The sequence below is a fragment of the Oculina patagonica genome, chromosome 10 (genome assembly GCF_052425735.1).
Source record: "Oculina patagonica isolate OP01 chromosome 10, crgOcupat, whole genome shotgun sequence".
NCBI classification, from domain to species: Eukaryota; Metazoa; Cnidaria; class Anthozoa; order Scleractinia; family Oculinidae; genus Oculina; species Oculina patagonica.
Window position 1 is genome coordinate 22,600,976 of NC_135767.1, and position 18,581 is coordinate 22,619,556.

An 18,581-nucleotide genomic window follows, 5' to 3' on the forward strand; every position below is an offset into this window, starting at 1 on the left:
GGGGGAAAAACCACATTTGGCAGCCCTTTTGAAAACGCGCGCGCACAGATGACGAGTTCAACTACGCGACCGTGTACTAAAGCAGGATCACCGGAATAACTTTAAAAAGCCTAGCTTTGCAGTCAGTGTCTGCTAAAAACTAACGGCCAAAACAAAAATCGCTATCTGTCAACTGACTATTCCTAGTATTTTGTAGCTGGTTATTGAATTGGTTTTGGATGCAATTCAGCACAGTTTTTTTCTTGCATTTATTCGCGCGTTCGGTCGCGTAGTTGAATTCGTCATTTGAGCGAGCCAGTTTCAACCTAGCGCGCGCGTCCCAAGCAAGTGACGCCACACTCCTCGCTTCTGATTAGTTCGTTCTGAGCATGCGCATGCAAGTTATCCTGGACTCTCTCTTCGCGCGCCTGGGTTCAACCCCTATAAAGGGCGCGTGGAAGAGAGAGTCCAGGGACTGGACTACCGGATCTCTTGTTCAAGAAATGCTCGTACCAGACGTCACTCTAAGTCCTTATAAAACGAAATTGATTGCAAGGCTCGTACAACGGCAGGAGGGCAAGATTTATTGGCCAATATTTCATCTTAATCCTTTGGTACAGACGCTTTTGAGAGGAAAGCCCTTGAAGGTTATACAGACAAACCCTTACTCTGGTTCCGATACATTGACGACATTTTGATGTTTTGGACACATGGAAACGAAAAGCTCGATGATTTCATTGCCTACCTTAACAGCATCCATCCCACTATAAAATTCACAAGCGAACGTTCAACCACCTCTATTCCTTTCTTAGACGTAAATATCCAACTGGAGAATGGTAAAATAGAAACTGACCTTCATTGCAAGCCTACTGATAAACACCAGTACTTGCTTTGCTTCTCAAGTCACCCGTACCACACCAAAAAATCAATACCCTACAGCCTCGCTCTCCGCCTACGCCGTATTTGCTCCAAAGACGAATTCTTCGAGTGCCGATCTAAAGAGCTACAAACCTACCTCACAAAACGAGGATATAAAAACCGGTTTGTAAAAAGCCAAATATCAAGAGCTAAACTAATTCCCAGAGAAGACACTTTAAAAGAACACCTTCATGAAATCAAGGAACCTAGCCGAGTGCCATTTATCCTCACTTATAACCCAGCCTTACCTAACATCAACAAAATCTTGCGAAAGAAACAGCCCATTCTCCATTCCACAGAACGCTTACACGAGATCTACAAAGAACCACCTGTTGTAGCTTACCGGCGATCACCTAACCTTCGTGACCAATTAGTTCGCGCGAAACTCAAGCAGCCAGTAAACGCCCCACTCAACCAACCTAGTCAACCTCATGGCACCTTCCGCTGCAAATCGAAACACGGATGTCTCACCTGCCCCCACATTGAAAATGGTAGAAGAACATACACTTTCAACAACACGGGAGAAGTGCGGGAAATCAAGCATCGCATAACTTGTAAATCTTCAAACTTAACTTATGTGATAGAATGTAACAAATGTAAGAAACAATACATAGGGGAAACTAAACGTAGTATCCGTGAAAGATTCGCTGAACATAGACAAGCCACGAACAATCCGAAACACGCAAACGCTTCAGCAGCAGTACCTACGCATTTTAATCTACCTGATCACTCTATCCAAGACATGACACTCATTCCTCTGGAACTCCAACCGACAAATAATGCATCCCGCAGAAAGGCTAGAGAGGCCTACCTGATACACAGAGGCCAAACACTTGCGCCTAATGGTATTAACCGTAGAAATGAACATTGACAATTTCATTAATTATTTTTGTTTTTTTTTTTTCAATTTTATTATTATTATTATATATCTTGTCACCGTATATCTTTATATAGCCTGTATTAGTTAAACATTAACCCACACTGTATTATCCAAATTCAAATTTTAGAGCCGTTATTTTCCTTATATTATAGTACTGGCCCTGAAGAAGACTAGCTCTGCTAGTTGAAATATTGACCAATAAATCTTGCCCTCCTGCCGTTGTACCAGCCTTGTAATCAATTTGGTTTTATAAACGAAACGTTTAGGGTTTTTTTTTAGTTGTAGATATGAAGGTATCGCCCTTATCCAACAACCTGGACATGATTACCAACATCGATACTAGTAAGAAAGCAGTTTGTAACAACGACACGCGCTTAACTTCAAAATTCAAACGTTTTATGCTTCTTGCATTAAATGTCCATCACATTTACCATCATTTTTACCTCACATTCTCAAAGATTTAGAAACGACTTAAAATAAAGAAAATTATCAAATGTTTATTGTGTTATCATTCTTATATGACATTTCCATGCTAGCTTTGTTCTACGAGTAAAAACTATCCAATAGAACAAAATCGAACCAAAAATCAATCGAACCCAATCTAACACCAATCGTTCGATTGGGTTCGGTAATCGAACAAAATCGAACATCTATTTTGCTGTGAGTTCGATTTTCGAACCAATCGAATTCAATCCGATTCGATTTTGTTCGAAATCCGTCTCTTGATAAGTAAAACACGTAGGACTAATCATGGGGACGGTGCACCGTACAAAATGCCCGCAATATTAACAAACAGGATTTCGATAATCGAACGCTCGATTGAGTACGATTGTCGACTGTTCGGTAATCGAACGTTCGATTTTGTTCGATTGTCGACTGTTCGGAAATCGAACGTTCGATTTTGTTCGATTGACCAAATTTTATTGTGAGTTCGATTTTGTTCGATTGACCAAATTTTATTGTGAGTTCGATTTTGTTCGACTACCGAACCCAATCGAACGATTGGTGTTCGATTGGGTTCGATTACCGAACGTTCCATTGGATACGCCGGTTAACTAGGCAACTCTCACAATATTCTCGACCTTGTTGGTTTTTGGATGGCATGCCCCCAGAACCCCCTAGCAAGATCTTGCCTCCTCTATAACAAAGGTGTCGCATACCTGCAAGGTGCATACATTCGCTCTCAATCAGGTAATAATTTTTTTTTTGGCATTGTAAAACTGAAGAGAATTCTCGCGCTAAATGTCCTAGATTAATAAAGTGTTTCATAATAGAAGGAACAGATATAATTTTGCCAGACACTTTGGATTAAGAATAAGACGCCACTCGAAACGTGGATATTTTTGTGCATTTGGGCGGAAATGGCAAACTTTGAGAATTACAGCTCATTCAATGAAAACAGGTCGGCTTCATTTGGTATTCTCGCGTCTGAACTGTGCGACCCGGGCACTGACTCGTCCCCAGTCGTCTCTTAGGCGAAAATTGCAAGACGCGAAGGATGATGGGAAGGAGGAAAGGCGATAGACGACTGGCAGATCTTGTTTCCTGTTTGCACACTTTTTGACTCACGATCTGCCCCGGAAGCGCCACGCGGCAGCACGCGGCTACCAACCTCGTTCCCAGGGCTTTTCCCTTTTCCCTCAGTTTGCGGCCCCCGACGAACTTTGAAGGGAACATTCTCGTCCCCATAGCCCTTTCGTTTCTCTTAGTCGGCTGGGCCTTGGCACGGGGAAACGAAAGGGCTATGGGGACGAGAATGTGAAGGGAAAGACCTGGGAAGAAGGTTGGGCAGCAACCGAAGTTAAACTTCCGTTCACGAAAGGCAATTACAAACTTTCGCGCCAAAAATAGGCCCAGCTTCGATTTTGAACCACGCGTGACACGTATAGTCTACTTCCCCTGAAACCGAGAAATCAGACAAAGTTTGCATTTCAAAAAAATCTTTTCCACAAATTCACCAAAGAAAGAGTGAGGGGCTGGTAAGGTCAGGTAAGGGTAACAACAGTCAAACATTTTGTCAATCAGCCAGATGCAATCTCACGCTGAACCAATTATTTCTCGCACGAAATTATTTGAACCGGATTATTCTGAAAAAGAAACTGACTACCAGCTAAGTTGTCATCTTATCAATGATCGTCCCAAAAACATAGTATTTCGATTTTTTTTCGTTAATACCTGTTTTGAACAGCTCAAACAGCTGGAAAAGTTAAAACGGGGATCTAATGGCTCCTCTGAAAGGGCCATATTGCTGCTCTGAATCGCGTGAACAGATCAAAGAGCATTCAATGTTCAAAATTTGTGTGTTTATTCAAATGCAGGGTCACAGTTTTTTAGCACCGATTTGGGGAGGGTCACATTTTTTTGCTCCAATTTGGGGCAGGGTCAAAATTTTTGAGCCACTTCTTCAATGCTTTAGCAAAATTAAACTGTTTCTTCGTTGAATAACTTTCGTAGCTGCTGCGTTTCTGTGTTATCAGTTCAGTTACTGATTGAAGTAATTGACGATTGTGGTCACCGTGGGATTCAGACAATTGAAACGCGTTGTCAATGTTCGTTTTTTAATACTTCAAATGTAGTTTCCGTAGAGAAAAAAACATCCCCATCGTCTTAGATGGATAAAACTTTCCAACCCTTGCTAGTTTTAACGATATGCCGGAAACCAGACTAATGATATTCAGGGCCTGGATAGCCTATTGGCCTGTAGGCCTGGGCCTACAAATTTTTTAGCTTATCATATTAAAAAATATTCAAGGTGATGCACTTTAGCGATGAAATAGAAAGCAAATTTTTAACATAACTTCCTGGTGAATTTTGCTTTGCCATACAGTTTTCATAATTTCAATGGCACTGAAAATGGTGGAGGCTGACTAGGGTCCTTTAAATTCTTGGACAACTGTAATTATTATCTAACACAATTTGGCTCAGCCACTGACTTAGTATATACCGAGGATAAGATCCAAATTGACGGGGGAGGGGAGGGGCAGATAAGCATCCATATGCAGTGTAATCTCTTGTTGTTGTTGTATTTTCTTTTTCAGGAGAAGCACAAGGGATGATGGGAAGGGGTAAGAACTGGGAACTCTTCTCTCTTCTTACTTTTAACTCCTTCACATCAAACCCATTTTACTTGCCACTATACATATACATTCTTTATGTCCATATCTCTTAGCAATAACTAGGAATGAATCTCAGGTAAGGTACTACCCTGTATGGGCTATATAGGTGTGCTGCTGTAAAAGGTATTGTTTTCAAGCAGTTGAGTCTGGGATAGGGCACAGAAATAAGAGGTTTGGTCTACAGTAGTGGTATGGAGAATAACAGTTTAACAAGCTTACCTAGGGTTCTAGGGTTTCAGCAGCACACCCCACCCAAAAATCAAAGAGTGACCCCCACCCCACCAGATGATTGAATCAAAAATGATTCAAGGTATAGATAGGGTTTGATTCTCATAGCTGAGGATTCATCTAATCCTCACATCCACTCCATCAGCCAGCTGAAGGATTTATTTACAAATCTTAGTTAACAGTAAACAAAACTGCCACAGTCATGGACATTCTTTTGGATTTTTTTGGTTCTGTGGAGTCTATGGAGATGGAAGAATCTTTCATCTTTTTGTTGGTTGAAAATCTAAATGTGACCCCTGAGCTCTGGACATCATTTAGAAGATTTTCTCCACACCACGAAACTGAACCAGAAAAGGAAACTCTGACACAATACACAACTTTTTGCTTTAGAATAGCTGGTTGGTCAAACAAGACATCAATACCATAGAAACTAGTTGACTTGTGCTGTAATTGCACCGAAGCAAACGTTCCTTTTTTATGAGCAAACACCACATTTGATGAGGAATCCCTCAATTCCAGTGTAACCTCCTGTTGTTCGCCGTCACTACCAAACAGACGCACACCATGCATGTTGATAGCCTTGTCCACACGCAGGTAAATATCCTGCTCTTTTTTATCGTAATGACTCCAGCCAAAATTCACTACCGAGTCAAATCTTTGACAATGTTTAAGACCACCAATTCTTTTCGTCGTTAGAAATCTCCTTGGAAACACAGATTGCGAATAATAACACCTTGTTAAATCAATGACTTCATGGGGTAGAAGTATATTGCTGTCAAGAACAACACTGACAAATTCAATTTTCTCCATAACTGGAAATCGAATTTTTGTCACTACTCCCTCACCGAGTATGTTTCTTTTCTTGCAACCATCTACCACCAGGCCTTGCATTTCACAGTGATGTTCTGCCCATTTGTTGACAGCTTTAAACAGATTAATCTCTTGGATGTTCAAAGAGTCTCTCTCCACTAATGCATCAAGGATTGATTTGTCAATGGTCACAAATTCATCTGACTGGAGAGCCTGTTCGGTATGATTATCAATTACCGCCCAACAGCGTTCCACGAGATCCTCATTTTGTTCGCTGTACCTCAACGCGTGCGTGAGAATGCAAAGCACATTAGATTCGTCTACGTTTTCACGCAGATATTCAAAACACTGACTGACAAGAGTAGGTAAAATGTACTTTTCTGCCAAATATAAAACTTGCATCACGCAACTTCTCGTTAGGTGCACTTCTTCACTGTATATGTAACGAAACAACTCCAATAAACCTTCATATTCACAGTCAGGTAAATCGATAGTGTCCGAAGTTTCAGCCATTTGTCCATAAAACATTGCATGAAATACTGGAGTAGAAATGGATAGCATAAACTTGTGAGCTGGAATCTCCATTTTACTGCCATCGGATCCACGCACAGTAAACTTTATGAGGGGTTATCCCCGCCATAATTGTTTTTTCATTTTAAAGTAGTGTTTTTCTTTTTATTGTAGCAGCTGTCATTTCGCTTTAGTCGTTTCTCTTCCGCAAAAGGCACATTTTGTGAAATTATGCATCAAGTTCCATCAAATACGGTTATGCCGAATTTAGAATGCCCCCAATTGGAAAATTCTGGGTGCTCAATTTGAGCAGAATTCAGGAAGGCAAATTTGACAGAATTTGGTCCCTCGAATTTTGCGAAATTCAACTCACTGCGTTCTCAAACATACTTGTCAGCGGTTTGGCTTTAAGCAAAAGGAGCGGTCACTCAGCAAAAAACATGGCCGCCACTACGGTAGATTGTGGTCGTTTTCCCCGTTTTTCGGAAAATGAGCGGAAGTTCCAATTCTAATAATACTCCTTCGTGATGATCTAAGATGTAAGGAAAACTTTGGATCGCTTTTGGTTGTAAAAAATGCGAGCGAGCTTCTTACGGGTCGTCAGTTGTTTTGGTTTCCCACGGAGATCCAGCGAAGACAAAATCCAAGGTTTATAATCTGATAAAACTTCAACATGGTTAGGACAATTTCTTCTTCTTTAAACTAAAAGCAACTGTTCTTTGCTCAGATCATTACAGCAAAGCCGGAGATATACACAAAACTCCTGAGCAAGCCGGTGGGATTTAGAAAGGTTTTTAATGTGCAATGTTTACAGAACTTTTTCTAATCACTGTCTGAAGTTGTTGGTTGTATTCTACCTTAAATAATGCGCTACTGTTGATAAATTTTCACTGAAATAAATATCCCAAATCAGGAATCATTTCTAATTTTGCAAACTGTTTTTATTTCTGAGTCAGGTATTTTTTGTATTTATTTATAAGAATATAAACAAATTAAGAAATGGATTATTAACAAAGAGTTATTTTTAGGTAAAGTTATTAGGCAGTTTAAGATACGCTACGGCGAGGTGCTACTACGGCTACCGTAACCGAAAAGGTCTGGGGAGAGTACGTCTCGGCAGTCCGCCAAATTTAGTGTAAAAGCAAGGCGAAATACAAAGAAACATAGGCTAAGGAGTTAAAAATCTCTTTTATTTAGTTTTCCACAGCCGAATGGCTTCGCTCAAAAAATATATAGTTGTTGTTTGCTTTGCTAGGACTAACAGAATAGTTCTGAGCGAGATATTCTTTCTACAGCAGCAATAGACAACAACACAACAACAATTAAAATCGATGAAATGTTTAATTTAAAAAAAAAACTAATATCGTAAAGAATACCGAGTTATGAACTGAAATATACCAGTACTCACCAAAGCTAAATGGTAGCGGATACTTATACAGCTATAGTACATCTCCACTAAACTGTGAAGGCAAAAAAATCGCACGCTCAACACGAGTACTTTTCTTGTCCATACCGACACTTGCACCGAACGAATTCGTCAAATTCAGGATAAGACTTTTTAAGCTTATGAGCGACAAACGCGACAATTGTTCGACTATAATTAAATTCAAAGGATACAGTATTCGTTGGAACTCTTAAAATGCTGAGAAACTCGTCGAAAAAGGACAGAGAAGCGAATAAAATCCGACGTACTACCACTACGGCAAAACCTCCCGACTCACGTAGTCAGATTTCACTCTACGGCTGGACGTGACTGACTGACATGCGCAGCATCTTATATTTGGAGAAAATTACTTCCGGCAGCCGTAGTAGCGCCTCGCCGTAGCGTATCTTAAACTGCCTATTGGCTAAGTTAAATAAGGTTTCAATAATTATTTTCTCACAGGTGAAGAGCTATCCCAGTAAACATGGATAATTTGTGAAACAATCTACAAGGAAGCCCCCAGTTAAAAGAAAGCACAGAGAAACATCCACTCAAAAAAGCATAATGTTAAAGCAAAGAGAAAATCATTTTTTCCATTAACCAGCAGTATTTTGCGCTTTTTATCACCTGATGGATAATTCGATTGAGCTGCAAAAAAAATAATGCATAATTGAAAGTTAAGGTTCCACCTCAAAACAGCCAGGGTGGTTTAATGGTCAATCAGTGATAGCCCAACATAAATCATTCCTCCAGAAGAGTTTAAAATTCAACTCTTTTATCTCCATAATTTAGCAACACATATATTCTCAACTTATTGGTCTCCATGCATTTGTCAGTTCTAGCTGGAAGAATTTGGTTGAGGGCAAATTTTAATGACTGTTTACTTTGTTTTCATTGCCTTTTTTGCATTGACTAAGTGAAATTTTGGGGCTGATTATTCTCAGACAGTAAAGGGTATTCACTAATGGGACTTTTACATTGAAACCAGAAAATTTGTCAATACTTAAACAATATTTCTTTTTTTAATGAAATGGGGAGCTATAAGAATCTAGATCCTACATGCAGTATTGAAAATATTGATGTTTTGTTTAAGATGAATTATTCATTCAATAGTGACAATAAAGTAAATGGTTCTTGGAGGATGAGTGAACATTTATGTTACATGTGTGCCTGGGCCCTGTGACGTCTGCTGGTAAACAATTTCAAACATTGAAGGAGCTTTGACAAGTTTTCAAAAGTATTTATTTTCACTTTTCTCTCTGAATTAAAATGAGTTATGTGGATATGACAAGGAGAGTTTTGTGTAGATGTACTTAGAACTTTAATCATGAAGCTGGGTGGAACTCTGCTACATTACGGACAAGCAGTCTCCATATGAAACTCAACCATCATTGAGGTAGGGGAGTTTATATGTTGCACCCTCCTGATCCATGCCTCAGGGGTGAAATGTCTCTTGTCAAGAATTAAGTGTTTTAAAAAAACTGAGTCATTTGATGATTTCGTTCCAAAATAGACAACCAGAATAAGGCAAGGATAAAGGTTGAATACATTTGTCCCTGGACATGTAAATACTAGCAATGATTCAACTTAACTTTGATCATTTCCTCAGGTAATGTTTTAAAATAAAATTTTAGACTTGCAAGCTTTTTTGCCAGTAATGCATCCTCCTCATGCTGCTGCAACACATAAGCCTTACCATAGTGTTTGGGTGGGTACTATTTTATTATAGCATTATGAACTGTAAACAGGGTTTTATAGAAACATCTGCATCAACTAATTAAACAATGATTTCAAAACTTAATAGCTGATGCAGTCATTTCAACTGTAAAAACGTTTTAGCTCTTTAATAATCGCCCTTTGCTTGTGGTATTTTCATTTCTTGAGTAGATGATTCTCTGTGCCTTCTTTTAACTGGGGACTCCTTTTAGGTTATATCACAATCCATGTTTACTGGAATGGCTCTAACCTATAAGGTAATATTGAAACCTAATTAGCTCTATAACTTTACCAAAAAAAATTGTTAATAATCAATTTCTTAATTTGTTTATTTTCTAATAAAAATTCAAAAAATCTACCTCACAAAAAAAACAAACTAAATAAACAGTTTGCAAAATTGGAAATGATTTCTGATTTGGGATATTTATTTCAGTGAAAACTTATCAACAGTAGAACATGATTTGAGGTAAAATACTATCAACAACTTCTGACAGTGATTAGAAACAAGTAAACAAAAGTTTGTAAACATTGGACATTAAAAACCTTTCTAAATCCCACCGGCTTGCTCAGGAGCTTTGTGCATATCTCCGGCTTTGTTATAATGATCTGAGAAAAGAACAGTTGCCTTTAGTTTAAAGAAGAAGAAATTGTCCTAACCATGCTGAAGTTTTATCAGATTATAAACCTTGGATTTTCTTCGCTGGATCTCCGTGGAAAACCAAAACAACTGACAACCCGTAAGAAGCTCGCTCGCATTTTTTACAACCAAAAGCGATCCAAAGTTTTCCTTACATCTTAGATGATCACGAAGGAGTATTATTAGAATTGAAACTTTCGCTCATTTTCCGAAAAACGGGGAAAACGACCACAATCTATCGTAGTGGCGGCCATGTTTTTTGCTGAGTGACCGCTCCTTTTGCTTAAAGCCAAACCGCTGACAAGTATGTTTGAGAACGCAGTGAGTTGAATTTCGCAAAATTCGAGGGACCAAATTCTGTCAAATTTGCCTTCCTGAATTCTGCTCAAATTGAGCACCCAGAATTTTCCAATTGGGGGCATTCTAAATTCGGCATAACCGTATTTGATGGAACTTGATGCATAATTTCACAAAATGTGCCTTTTGCGGAAGAGAAACGACTAAAGCGAAATGACAGCTGCTACAATAAAAAGAAAAACACTACTTTAAAATGAAAAAACAATTATGGCGGGGATAACCCCTCATAAAACTTAACATCGCTTAAAAGATTGTTGTTGAACATAAATTTGGTTCTTTCTCTGACTGTAGATCTTGCAGTTTGCCAGTTCTCTTCAACAAATGCCGCCATTATCTTCGTTTGCAAGCTCGAAGCAACCGGAAGCTTCCCGCAAACAACAATCTCGTTTCCAGAACGAGTCTTAGTTTGGACAGCGGTAAGTATCATGTAAAATGTATACTTCATATAACACCTTTTGTTCGCACCGACTCTGCGAAACTTTGATCAGTTTATAGGAACTTTTATACTGCCAGCTGTCCTTAAAACCATGTCTTCTACCGAAGACTTTTGGCAGATAACAAGACCAAACGTCAAAGAAAGGATCGTGCTTATGTTCAATAACGATTTGTTGAGTGATGTAAGGTTCACTGTTCGAAAGTGGAGTGACGATTTCAAAGCCAGGAAAGTGGAGATACCCGCTCACAAGTTCGTATTGTCGATAAGTAGTCCTGTGTTCTTTGATATGTTTCATTCGCAGGAAACATCAGACGTTATTGAACTCAATGATTGTGAATACGAGAATCTACTGGAGATGTTGCGTTACATTTACACAGATGAAGCCATCTTGACCGGAAGTAACGTAATGGAGGTACTGCATTTGTCAAGGCGTTACAAGTTACTTTCGCTTTCCGACAAATGTATCGAATATCTTGGAAAAAACTTAAATGCCTCGAACGTGATTAATTTTCTTGCGCAGGCTCTAAATAACCAAGAAGAAGGCGCCATTGCTAGATGTTGGGAAGTAATTGATAAACATACAGCTGATGTAATCACATCAGATGAATTTGTCACAGTTGACAAACAAATTCTTGAAACACTTGTTGAAAGAGATTCTTTGACTGTGAATGAAGTTGAACTATTTGAAGCTGTGAATTTTTGGGCCAACAACCAATTTGAATTACAAGGCTTACTCCCCAATGGAGAACTAAAAAGAAGACTACTTGGGGAACGAATTGTGAAGAACATTCGTTATCCAGTAATGAAAGAAGAAGAATTTGCCAATGTAGTCCTCGAATGCAACATACTTTCTCCAAAAGAGTGTTTTGACATCATAAAACATTTTTCGTCAGTCTTAACATCACCTCTGGAATTTAAGGAGGAAAGAAGAGGTGGATGGGACAGAAAACAGTTGTGTAGATTTGGTTCTGTTGTTGATTATGGCTGGTGTTACAGTCCTAACAAGCATGACTCTGTTGCCTTCTCTGTAGACCAGAACATCATACTGTATGGGATATATTTCTGTGGGAATCAAAATGAAAATTATTCATTGAAACTTACTGTAACAGATCTGAGCAGTTCTTCAGTTGTTGGAACAAGGATGGGATGTTACTCTTCACGGAATCTTCCTTACAAGTCAAGCCATTACTGGGGCTTTGAGGTGCTTTTTGATGTTCCGCTCCTCATAGAGAAAGACAAAAGGTACTCTGTTGAAGCTGCCATATCAGGAAGTTTTTCATGGCGTGGTTTAGATGGAAAGACCTCAATTCTATGCTCAGGAGTGTGCTTTAACTTTGAAGATAGTGAACAAAGTAGCAATGGTACTACTGTCAAGAAGGGACAGTTTCCTGGATTTTTGTTCAGCATTATAAAATAAGTTTATGCATGGATGAATCTATGGCAACTGCAGTCTACATTCCCTCCCTTTCTTCCCCTCCCCTATCTCTACACCCCCTGCAGCTGAGCACCTGTAGACCCTGCTAGTACACCATTTCCTCAATGAAACAATAATTACGAACATACTGTACCAACTATAATCAGATGAATCTCATCATATGATACCCAACTTCATTTTCAGGGTGTATATAATTGTTTAAAATGCGACTTAATTTTAAACATTGACTTTAATGGTTTTTTTTTTTCAATTCTGATCAATTTGTTTTATGTATCAAGCCGTCTACACTTGGAATGTATGTCTACGATTCCAAAGTAACGTTTCTGTAATTCCAAATCAAACAAACCCTATTTTTATGTAAGGATGATATTCTTATTTTTTTTCTGCCGATTTTAGGCTGAAAATATTCTTGTGTACATTCAAAGATTCCTATGGCATACAACTGTTATCCATGGATGTTTACAAACTTTCTGTAGAAATGAATATGATTTAAATAACCAGCTAACATCTTTTGCAGCTGTTATCTGAACTGCTGAAATGTCGATCATGTGTCTAATGTACAAGTTTTTATCGTTTTTTCTTTACCCAATTTTGTGAGAAATGAAAAGAAACTATCATAATTTTCAATGGTGAAATTAAGTTCTTTTGAAACATTGTGTGATTTCATTGTATTTTGTTTTTCATTAACACGCAAAAAAACCTCAGCCTTTGGTATATTCTTAGAATCTGACCAATTTCAGCCTTGTTGTATACTCTGAGTCAGGTGAAGAACCCGAGATACCCTGGGGCCCATTGTTTGTAAAGCAAGTAAACAACGTTCATAGTGAAGTTCTTTCGGAATAGACCTTTTTTGTACTGTTTCTTATTTGTTTATTTCCCCGCCAAACCTCATTTTGAAGTTGAATTTCTTTCTTGACAGTTTCTTTTTTTTGTGCATGCTGACGAGGCCAATAGTAAAAAAGGTTTATGAAACAATTTAATTTATTCTTTTCGCTTTCCACTTATACCTTTAAAAATCTTTTCCGGTAGTGTAATTGTTCCTTCTTCCTTCTCTTTTGTTACGTTTTGCAAGGCGCCATTTTGATTTTATTGAGAACAAACTGTCATGTCTTCATTCGTCTCGCTGAAAAATTATCTCTCGCTGTAGGCGTCTCGTACACGGGCTCAGGATGGGAAAATCGTATCGCTGGAGTGCGCGGAATTAGCCAATCAAGTTCAAGGATTTAGGATTCCGGACCGCTGAGATAAGTGTGAGATGCTCGAGGAAAAAGAGCCTTTCCGAACGATTCATAATCCTTTCAAGTAATAAATAATGACACAGACGTGACTAAGCCAGGGCAACTCTCTGAGACTTCGTACACTCGAAATTCGGACAGCATCCTTGGTTGGGTCTTTGTGGTTTAAAGTAATTATCATTTAGAGACAGTCAAAGGGTGATGTAGGGTATTCCATTTACTTACTGGCTAAGTGAAAATAACGTTCACGAGCATCACTTCGAAAAGGCGAAGGGGCATTTTAACATCAATACAAATCTTCTAGCTAGCACTTAATGTTAAAAATGATCTGTTAGTTCTCTAATAAAAGAGCTATTAAAATGACTTATACGGGCATGAGATTTTGATTAAAAAAATGGAACACTCGAGCAGACTCCTTCAAACTCTTCTCATGTGTTTTGAATAAATCGCTAAAAACTAACTACACTTCGCTCTCCCTTGAGTAATAGACTAAATATCTCCGCCGTGGTGTTTTAGGCACATCTCGTGAAATTAGCGAAACTACTTTGTCATAATTTTAGACCGATATGACCACAATTTTTTTATACATCAAAATCCCCGTGATACAACAGAAAAAACAGTTACGCAAACAACTGGAACAATATGCTCCTAGCACCAAAAAACTTATAAAGCAACTAGAGCACACGTTAAAATTACAAGCTTACTGAAGCTGCTACACTACAACTGCAAAATTGCCGCCGTAAAAAAGAAAATGCTTAATAAATGGTGAACAACGCCACGTCCGATTCCTGCTGCACTTTTGCGTGGACAAGTATGGGTTCGAAGTTCAGCTGGGCAACTGCCACATTCAGGATTACGATAAGGTAAACTGTAATTGGCACACGTATCAGCCTCCACTGCCCACGGGTCTATGTCGTTTTTACAAAACGGATTAGAGATGGCAATGATCTTGTTGAATATACCGTCGGCCATGTCGGACTGATTGCAGTTGGTCTGCCATGCCAGGACTGTACACATTTTGGCTTTAGCACGTTTCCTGTTTAGATGGAATAAAAAAAAATAAAAAAAAAATTGCACATCAAGTATTTGCTACATGCACTGCTTTCCGTTCAGTGCAAATGCCTTTAGATGGAGGGGATTCCCTAAAAGGGACTATACAGAGAAGCTCCGCTCGAAAGAGCTACCTAGTTTTGGCCTGGAGGCTTATAAAAGGGATTTCACCCACTGGGATATAGAAAAGAGTAGGGGAAACTGACATTAAGGTATTAAAACGAGCCTTTAAAGATATCTCGAACAGTTTTTTAATTACTCGTGACCCTGTGTCAAAATATAATTTAAGGAATTCTAGTGATATGACTCTGCTCAGTCATCCTTCTTTTATGGCCAATGCAACCCTCGGTATTAATTATAAAATGATACTTTCTCTTTGTCGCACTCAAGTTATCAAATGCCGTACTGCATGTTCAGTTGATAGTTTAAAGGCAAAGTTTAAGACTCGCTTGTTTAAAAGAGCTTTTTGCTTATAGTTTTAATATTTTATATAAAGATGTGATCCTCTTTTTAACTTTAAGCAAATAGGTTTTTTCTATTCGTGTATTGTTTTATTATATTCGATATGTATATTTGTATATTTAATTATTAATTTAATTGTTATTTATTTACTTTGAAAATATATGCATATAAATACTTGCGCCTTATAAGATTTTTTAATATTTTTATTACCCACTGAACACGAGTTGCAATATTCCTACTTTAGGTTTGTGAAATGGTTACTTTCGAAAATGGTATATAAAAGGGTGGGGGTTTAGACCTCGGCGAGGAGCCTCCCTGTATAAAAAATTAAGTGCCTCCCCCCAGGGGAAACAAGTGTCAGATCAAAAAGCCTTGTCAGTTAAAGTTATTCCTTTATCTACCCAGTTCTTTCTTCTGGGATGCGGTGACATGACGACTTGTCGAAGTTAAAGAATTATCGAAAGAGCGGCGTTATATCCAAGCTTACGTTTATGGTTGCGATCCTTGTCACTTAAGTGGTGGGTACTAGACTCACTGCATAGAACTCTATAAGAGCCTATAAAGTAACGTCGCTGATTGGTACACAGAACTTGGGGTGCAATTAAAAAAAGAAACGTCAAAGTCTGTTAACTGAGGTTGTTAAAAAGATTCCAAAAATGAGGATTAGGAGTAACAGAGTAAACTTGGATTAAATGGAGGCTTTCTTCTTTACTGTGACACAATTGCAAGATTTTAAAGCTATAAACGTACAAAATAAAGGTTACCCGCATAGAGTTGACCGCGGCTTCGGTAATGATACGTTGGTGTTGTTGCTGCTCCTCCTGCTGCGGGTGTTTTTGTTGTTGTTGTTGTTGTTGTTATCATTATTGGTGCTGGTAAAAGTTGTTGCAAAGTCATTTATGCATTCGTGAACTTTGTTCCTGTACGTGTTTGAACAAGGAGGTAGGGAGAACATAAGAGGAACCTCCAGGTCTAAGCCGCTGCAGTAAAGGCTCTGGATCTCCTTCATATTCGCTACTTCCAGTGTTTTTGAAAAACAGCTCCCAGCTTTAAGTAAGGATCGGTAGTAAAAGATCCAAAACTGAAGCCTATTTTTAAAATAAACAAATGGTAAATAATAATTAAACTAAGTAAAACTTGATGATGATGATGATGATGATGATGACGATCATCATCATCATCATCATCATCATCATCATCATCATCATCATCATCATCATCATTATAACGATGATTAAAGTAAAACGAGAAATTTAGAGATATATATTTTTAGTTATTACTGGTTTCGGCGTACCCCTGCTTCCAAAGGTAGCAGCAAAGCAGCTAATCTCATCAAGTGTAGGTGTTCGTTTTTTTTCCTTTTCACAAAGTGGTTTTAGGTTTCCCATCCGGCGGTAAATTGTACGCGGTTCTGCAATAAATTGGCAATGAGGTCCTTGCTTACTTTCAAGCCCCTAAATCTAAATAGTTGTGTGTGTATTTTTGGGTAATGTAGGCAAAAGTCAGAGATTACTGATGCAAACTTACCCACAGTCTGCAGTCGGATCCTCATATAATTTTTTAAAGAAGTGTGATTCGTATTCCCGGAGAGTACAGTAATATTCCATAAAGGAACACTTGCCAACAGCTGGCAGCTCAGCAGCACACTGCAGGCAACCTACATGTCAATCAATCAATCAATCAATCAATCAATCAGGGGGTAGAACCCGCGAAAAGCGAGAGACGGCCACGCGCTCAAAAACTACACAGGCGCCTTCTACGCAGGCTATGTTGAAACAACAATCGCGCGATACTAAACCCATTCACCCATCGAGCTTAATAATGCTAATTGGTGTGTTACTGGCCGTTTGTCACACATATATCGCTTTTGCTCTTCAGCCACGCGCCATCTTCTGTATTTCCGAGAATCACTAAATAATAGAGGATTTACGAGATAAGAGCCACCTTAGAAGATTCACACGTTTGCTTCACCAACTGAATATATGTGCAAATGACAAGAGAACACAAAGGAAGATGGTTTGTGTCTAGCTGTTTTGAGAGATGGGTTCTGTTTTGGTTTATTGATTTTGTGATTCAGGTTACAAACAAAATAAGACATCATTTTGCCGGCATGTTACAAGTGAGCCACTGAACAATAAAAAAAACTCTAGCCAATCAAAATCAGCAAGGTATACGGAAGTTGGAACTAAAACCCAATCGAAAGATCACAGATTGTACAGCTTTTACAGTCGGGGGAATAACTGCCAGTTTTGGCACTCGAGGAATTTCCGAATTATTTCATCCGATCAAAAACTAGCTCGAGCGCTCACGAGTACTCCGAAAGCAATCGCGCGTACGGATACGTCATGTTGCTTAGCAACTTGTGGGACGAAAACCGCTGGCTCAGTCACTTCTCGAAGAAGTGATGTCGCCATCAACTGGCACTTATTCCCCCGACTGTTTAATTAGTGATTGGTGAAAACTATCAGCGGCCCATCGCGATGCTCATCCGTCCCAAGACAAACGTAGTCTCATTTGTTATAAATAAATAACTGATCTGATGCACATAACACAAGTCAAAACATTTATGGTGAGTCACAAGAAGTGCATTTAAAGATAGATTTTAACGTTTCAGGCTTACAGCCGACCTTTTTCAGTGGTAAACGATGTTACGAAAACCAACCCATAAGATGGGACAATTATGTTTCAAACGGTAACGTTCAAAGGCCAGTCCGCGTGATAAGCTGTATTATGACAGGAGCGCGTGCAGTCCTAACATATAATAAGTACACACACATTCACAAACTCCTACTCCAATGTATCGACCTGTAAACCGTTAAGCTTACCATGAGATATGTTTGACTATTAGTCCAATTTTGTTTAAATACAATGTAACTTGCGACATTTGAACTCCCGAATTTCCATTCCATCAGTGCCGTTACAAGCAATTAGATGATGGTTAGCTTACTCCGACTATCCCTTCCTTTCTTTCAAGCAATATTATGTGCTTGGTAGCTTGTGTTTAGTTTCAGTGTCTTTTTGTTGCGAAAGGTATTGAGATTTGCTCCGAGAAAGGTTAAATGGGCTCACGATTGAGGGACTTATTAGGATTTTACACTCTTTTAAAGAACAATATTGAATATATCTTGCGTTATCTTGGACGCAAGCTAAAATATTTAATGAATGTAGGCAAGTATAACGTATTCTTATCGAACAATTTGGAAATTCTCCATGAGATTTATGGAGTTTTATGCTTATTTATAAATCACGAGAGATTTCACTCACCTAAGGCAACTGCAACCGTGAAAATAAGACCTTTCATCGTATTGTAATCTGAATTTACCATAGAAACGAACGATGAAGTAAAAATGCCCGGGAGTAAAAGAGACTTGCACTTCTTGCGCAAATCA

General features: G+C 38.7%; 3 protein-coding genes across 3 annotated transcripts; 1 reads left to right on the forward strand and 2 right to left on the reverse strand.

The window, feature by feature from the left end:
* Positions 1-4,915: 4,915 nt before the first annotated feature.
* On the reverse strand, positions 4,916-11,045 carry LOC144667439 (BTB/POZ domain-containing protein 6-like). The gene is made up of 3 exons (XM_078528854.1): positions 10,808-11,045; position 9,284; positions 4,916-6,546 (listed from the first exon to the last, which is right to left on the reverse strand). Exons 1-3 carry the CDS (start codon positions 11,017-11,019, stop codon positions 5,293-5,295), a joined length of 1,467 nt encoding a protein of 488 aa, XP_078384980.1. The 5' UTR covers positions 11,020-11,045; the 3' UTR covers positions 4,916-5,292.
* Positions 11,046-11,101: 56 nt separating this feature from the next.
* Positions 11,102-12,427, forward strand: LOC144667357 (BTB/POZ domain-containing protein 6-like). Its single transcript, XM_078528743.1, has one exon. The coding sequence runs from the start codon at positions 11,102-11,104 to the stop codon at positions 12,425-12,427; it is 1,326 nt and encodes a 441-aa protein (XP_078384869.1).
* Positions 12,428-14,308: 1,881 nt separating this feature from the next.
* On the reverse strand, positions 14,309-18,533 carry LOC144628239 (uncharacterized). Its single transcript, XM_078486309.1, has 4 exons — positions 18,457-18,533; positions 16,720-16,849; positions 15,957-16,280; positions 14,309-14,716 (listed from the first exon to the last, which is right to left on the reverse strand). The coding sequence occupies exons 1-4, from the start codon at positions 18,515-18,517 to the stop codon at positions 14,398-14,400; spliced, it is 834 nt and encodes a 277-aa protein (XP_078342435.1). The 5' UTR covers positions 18,518-18,533; the 3' UTR covers positions 14,309-14,397.
* Positions 18,534-18,581: the final 48 nt, after the last annotated feature.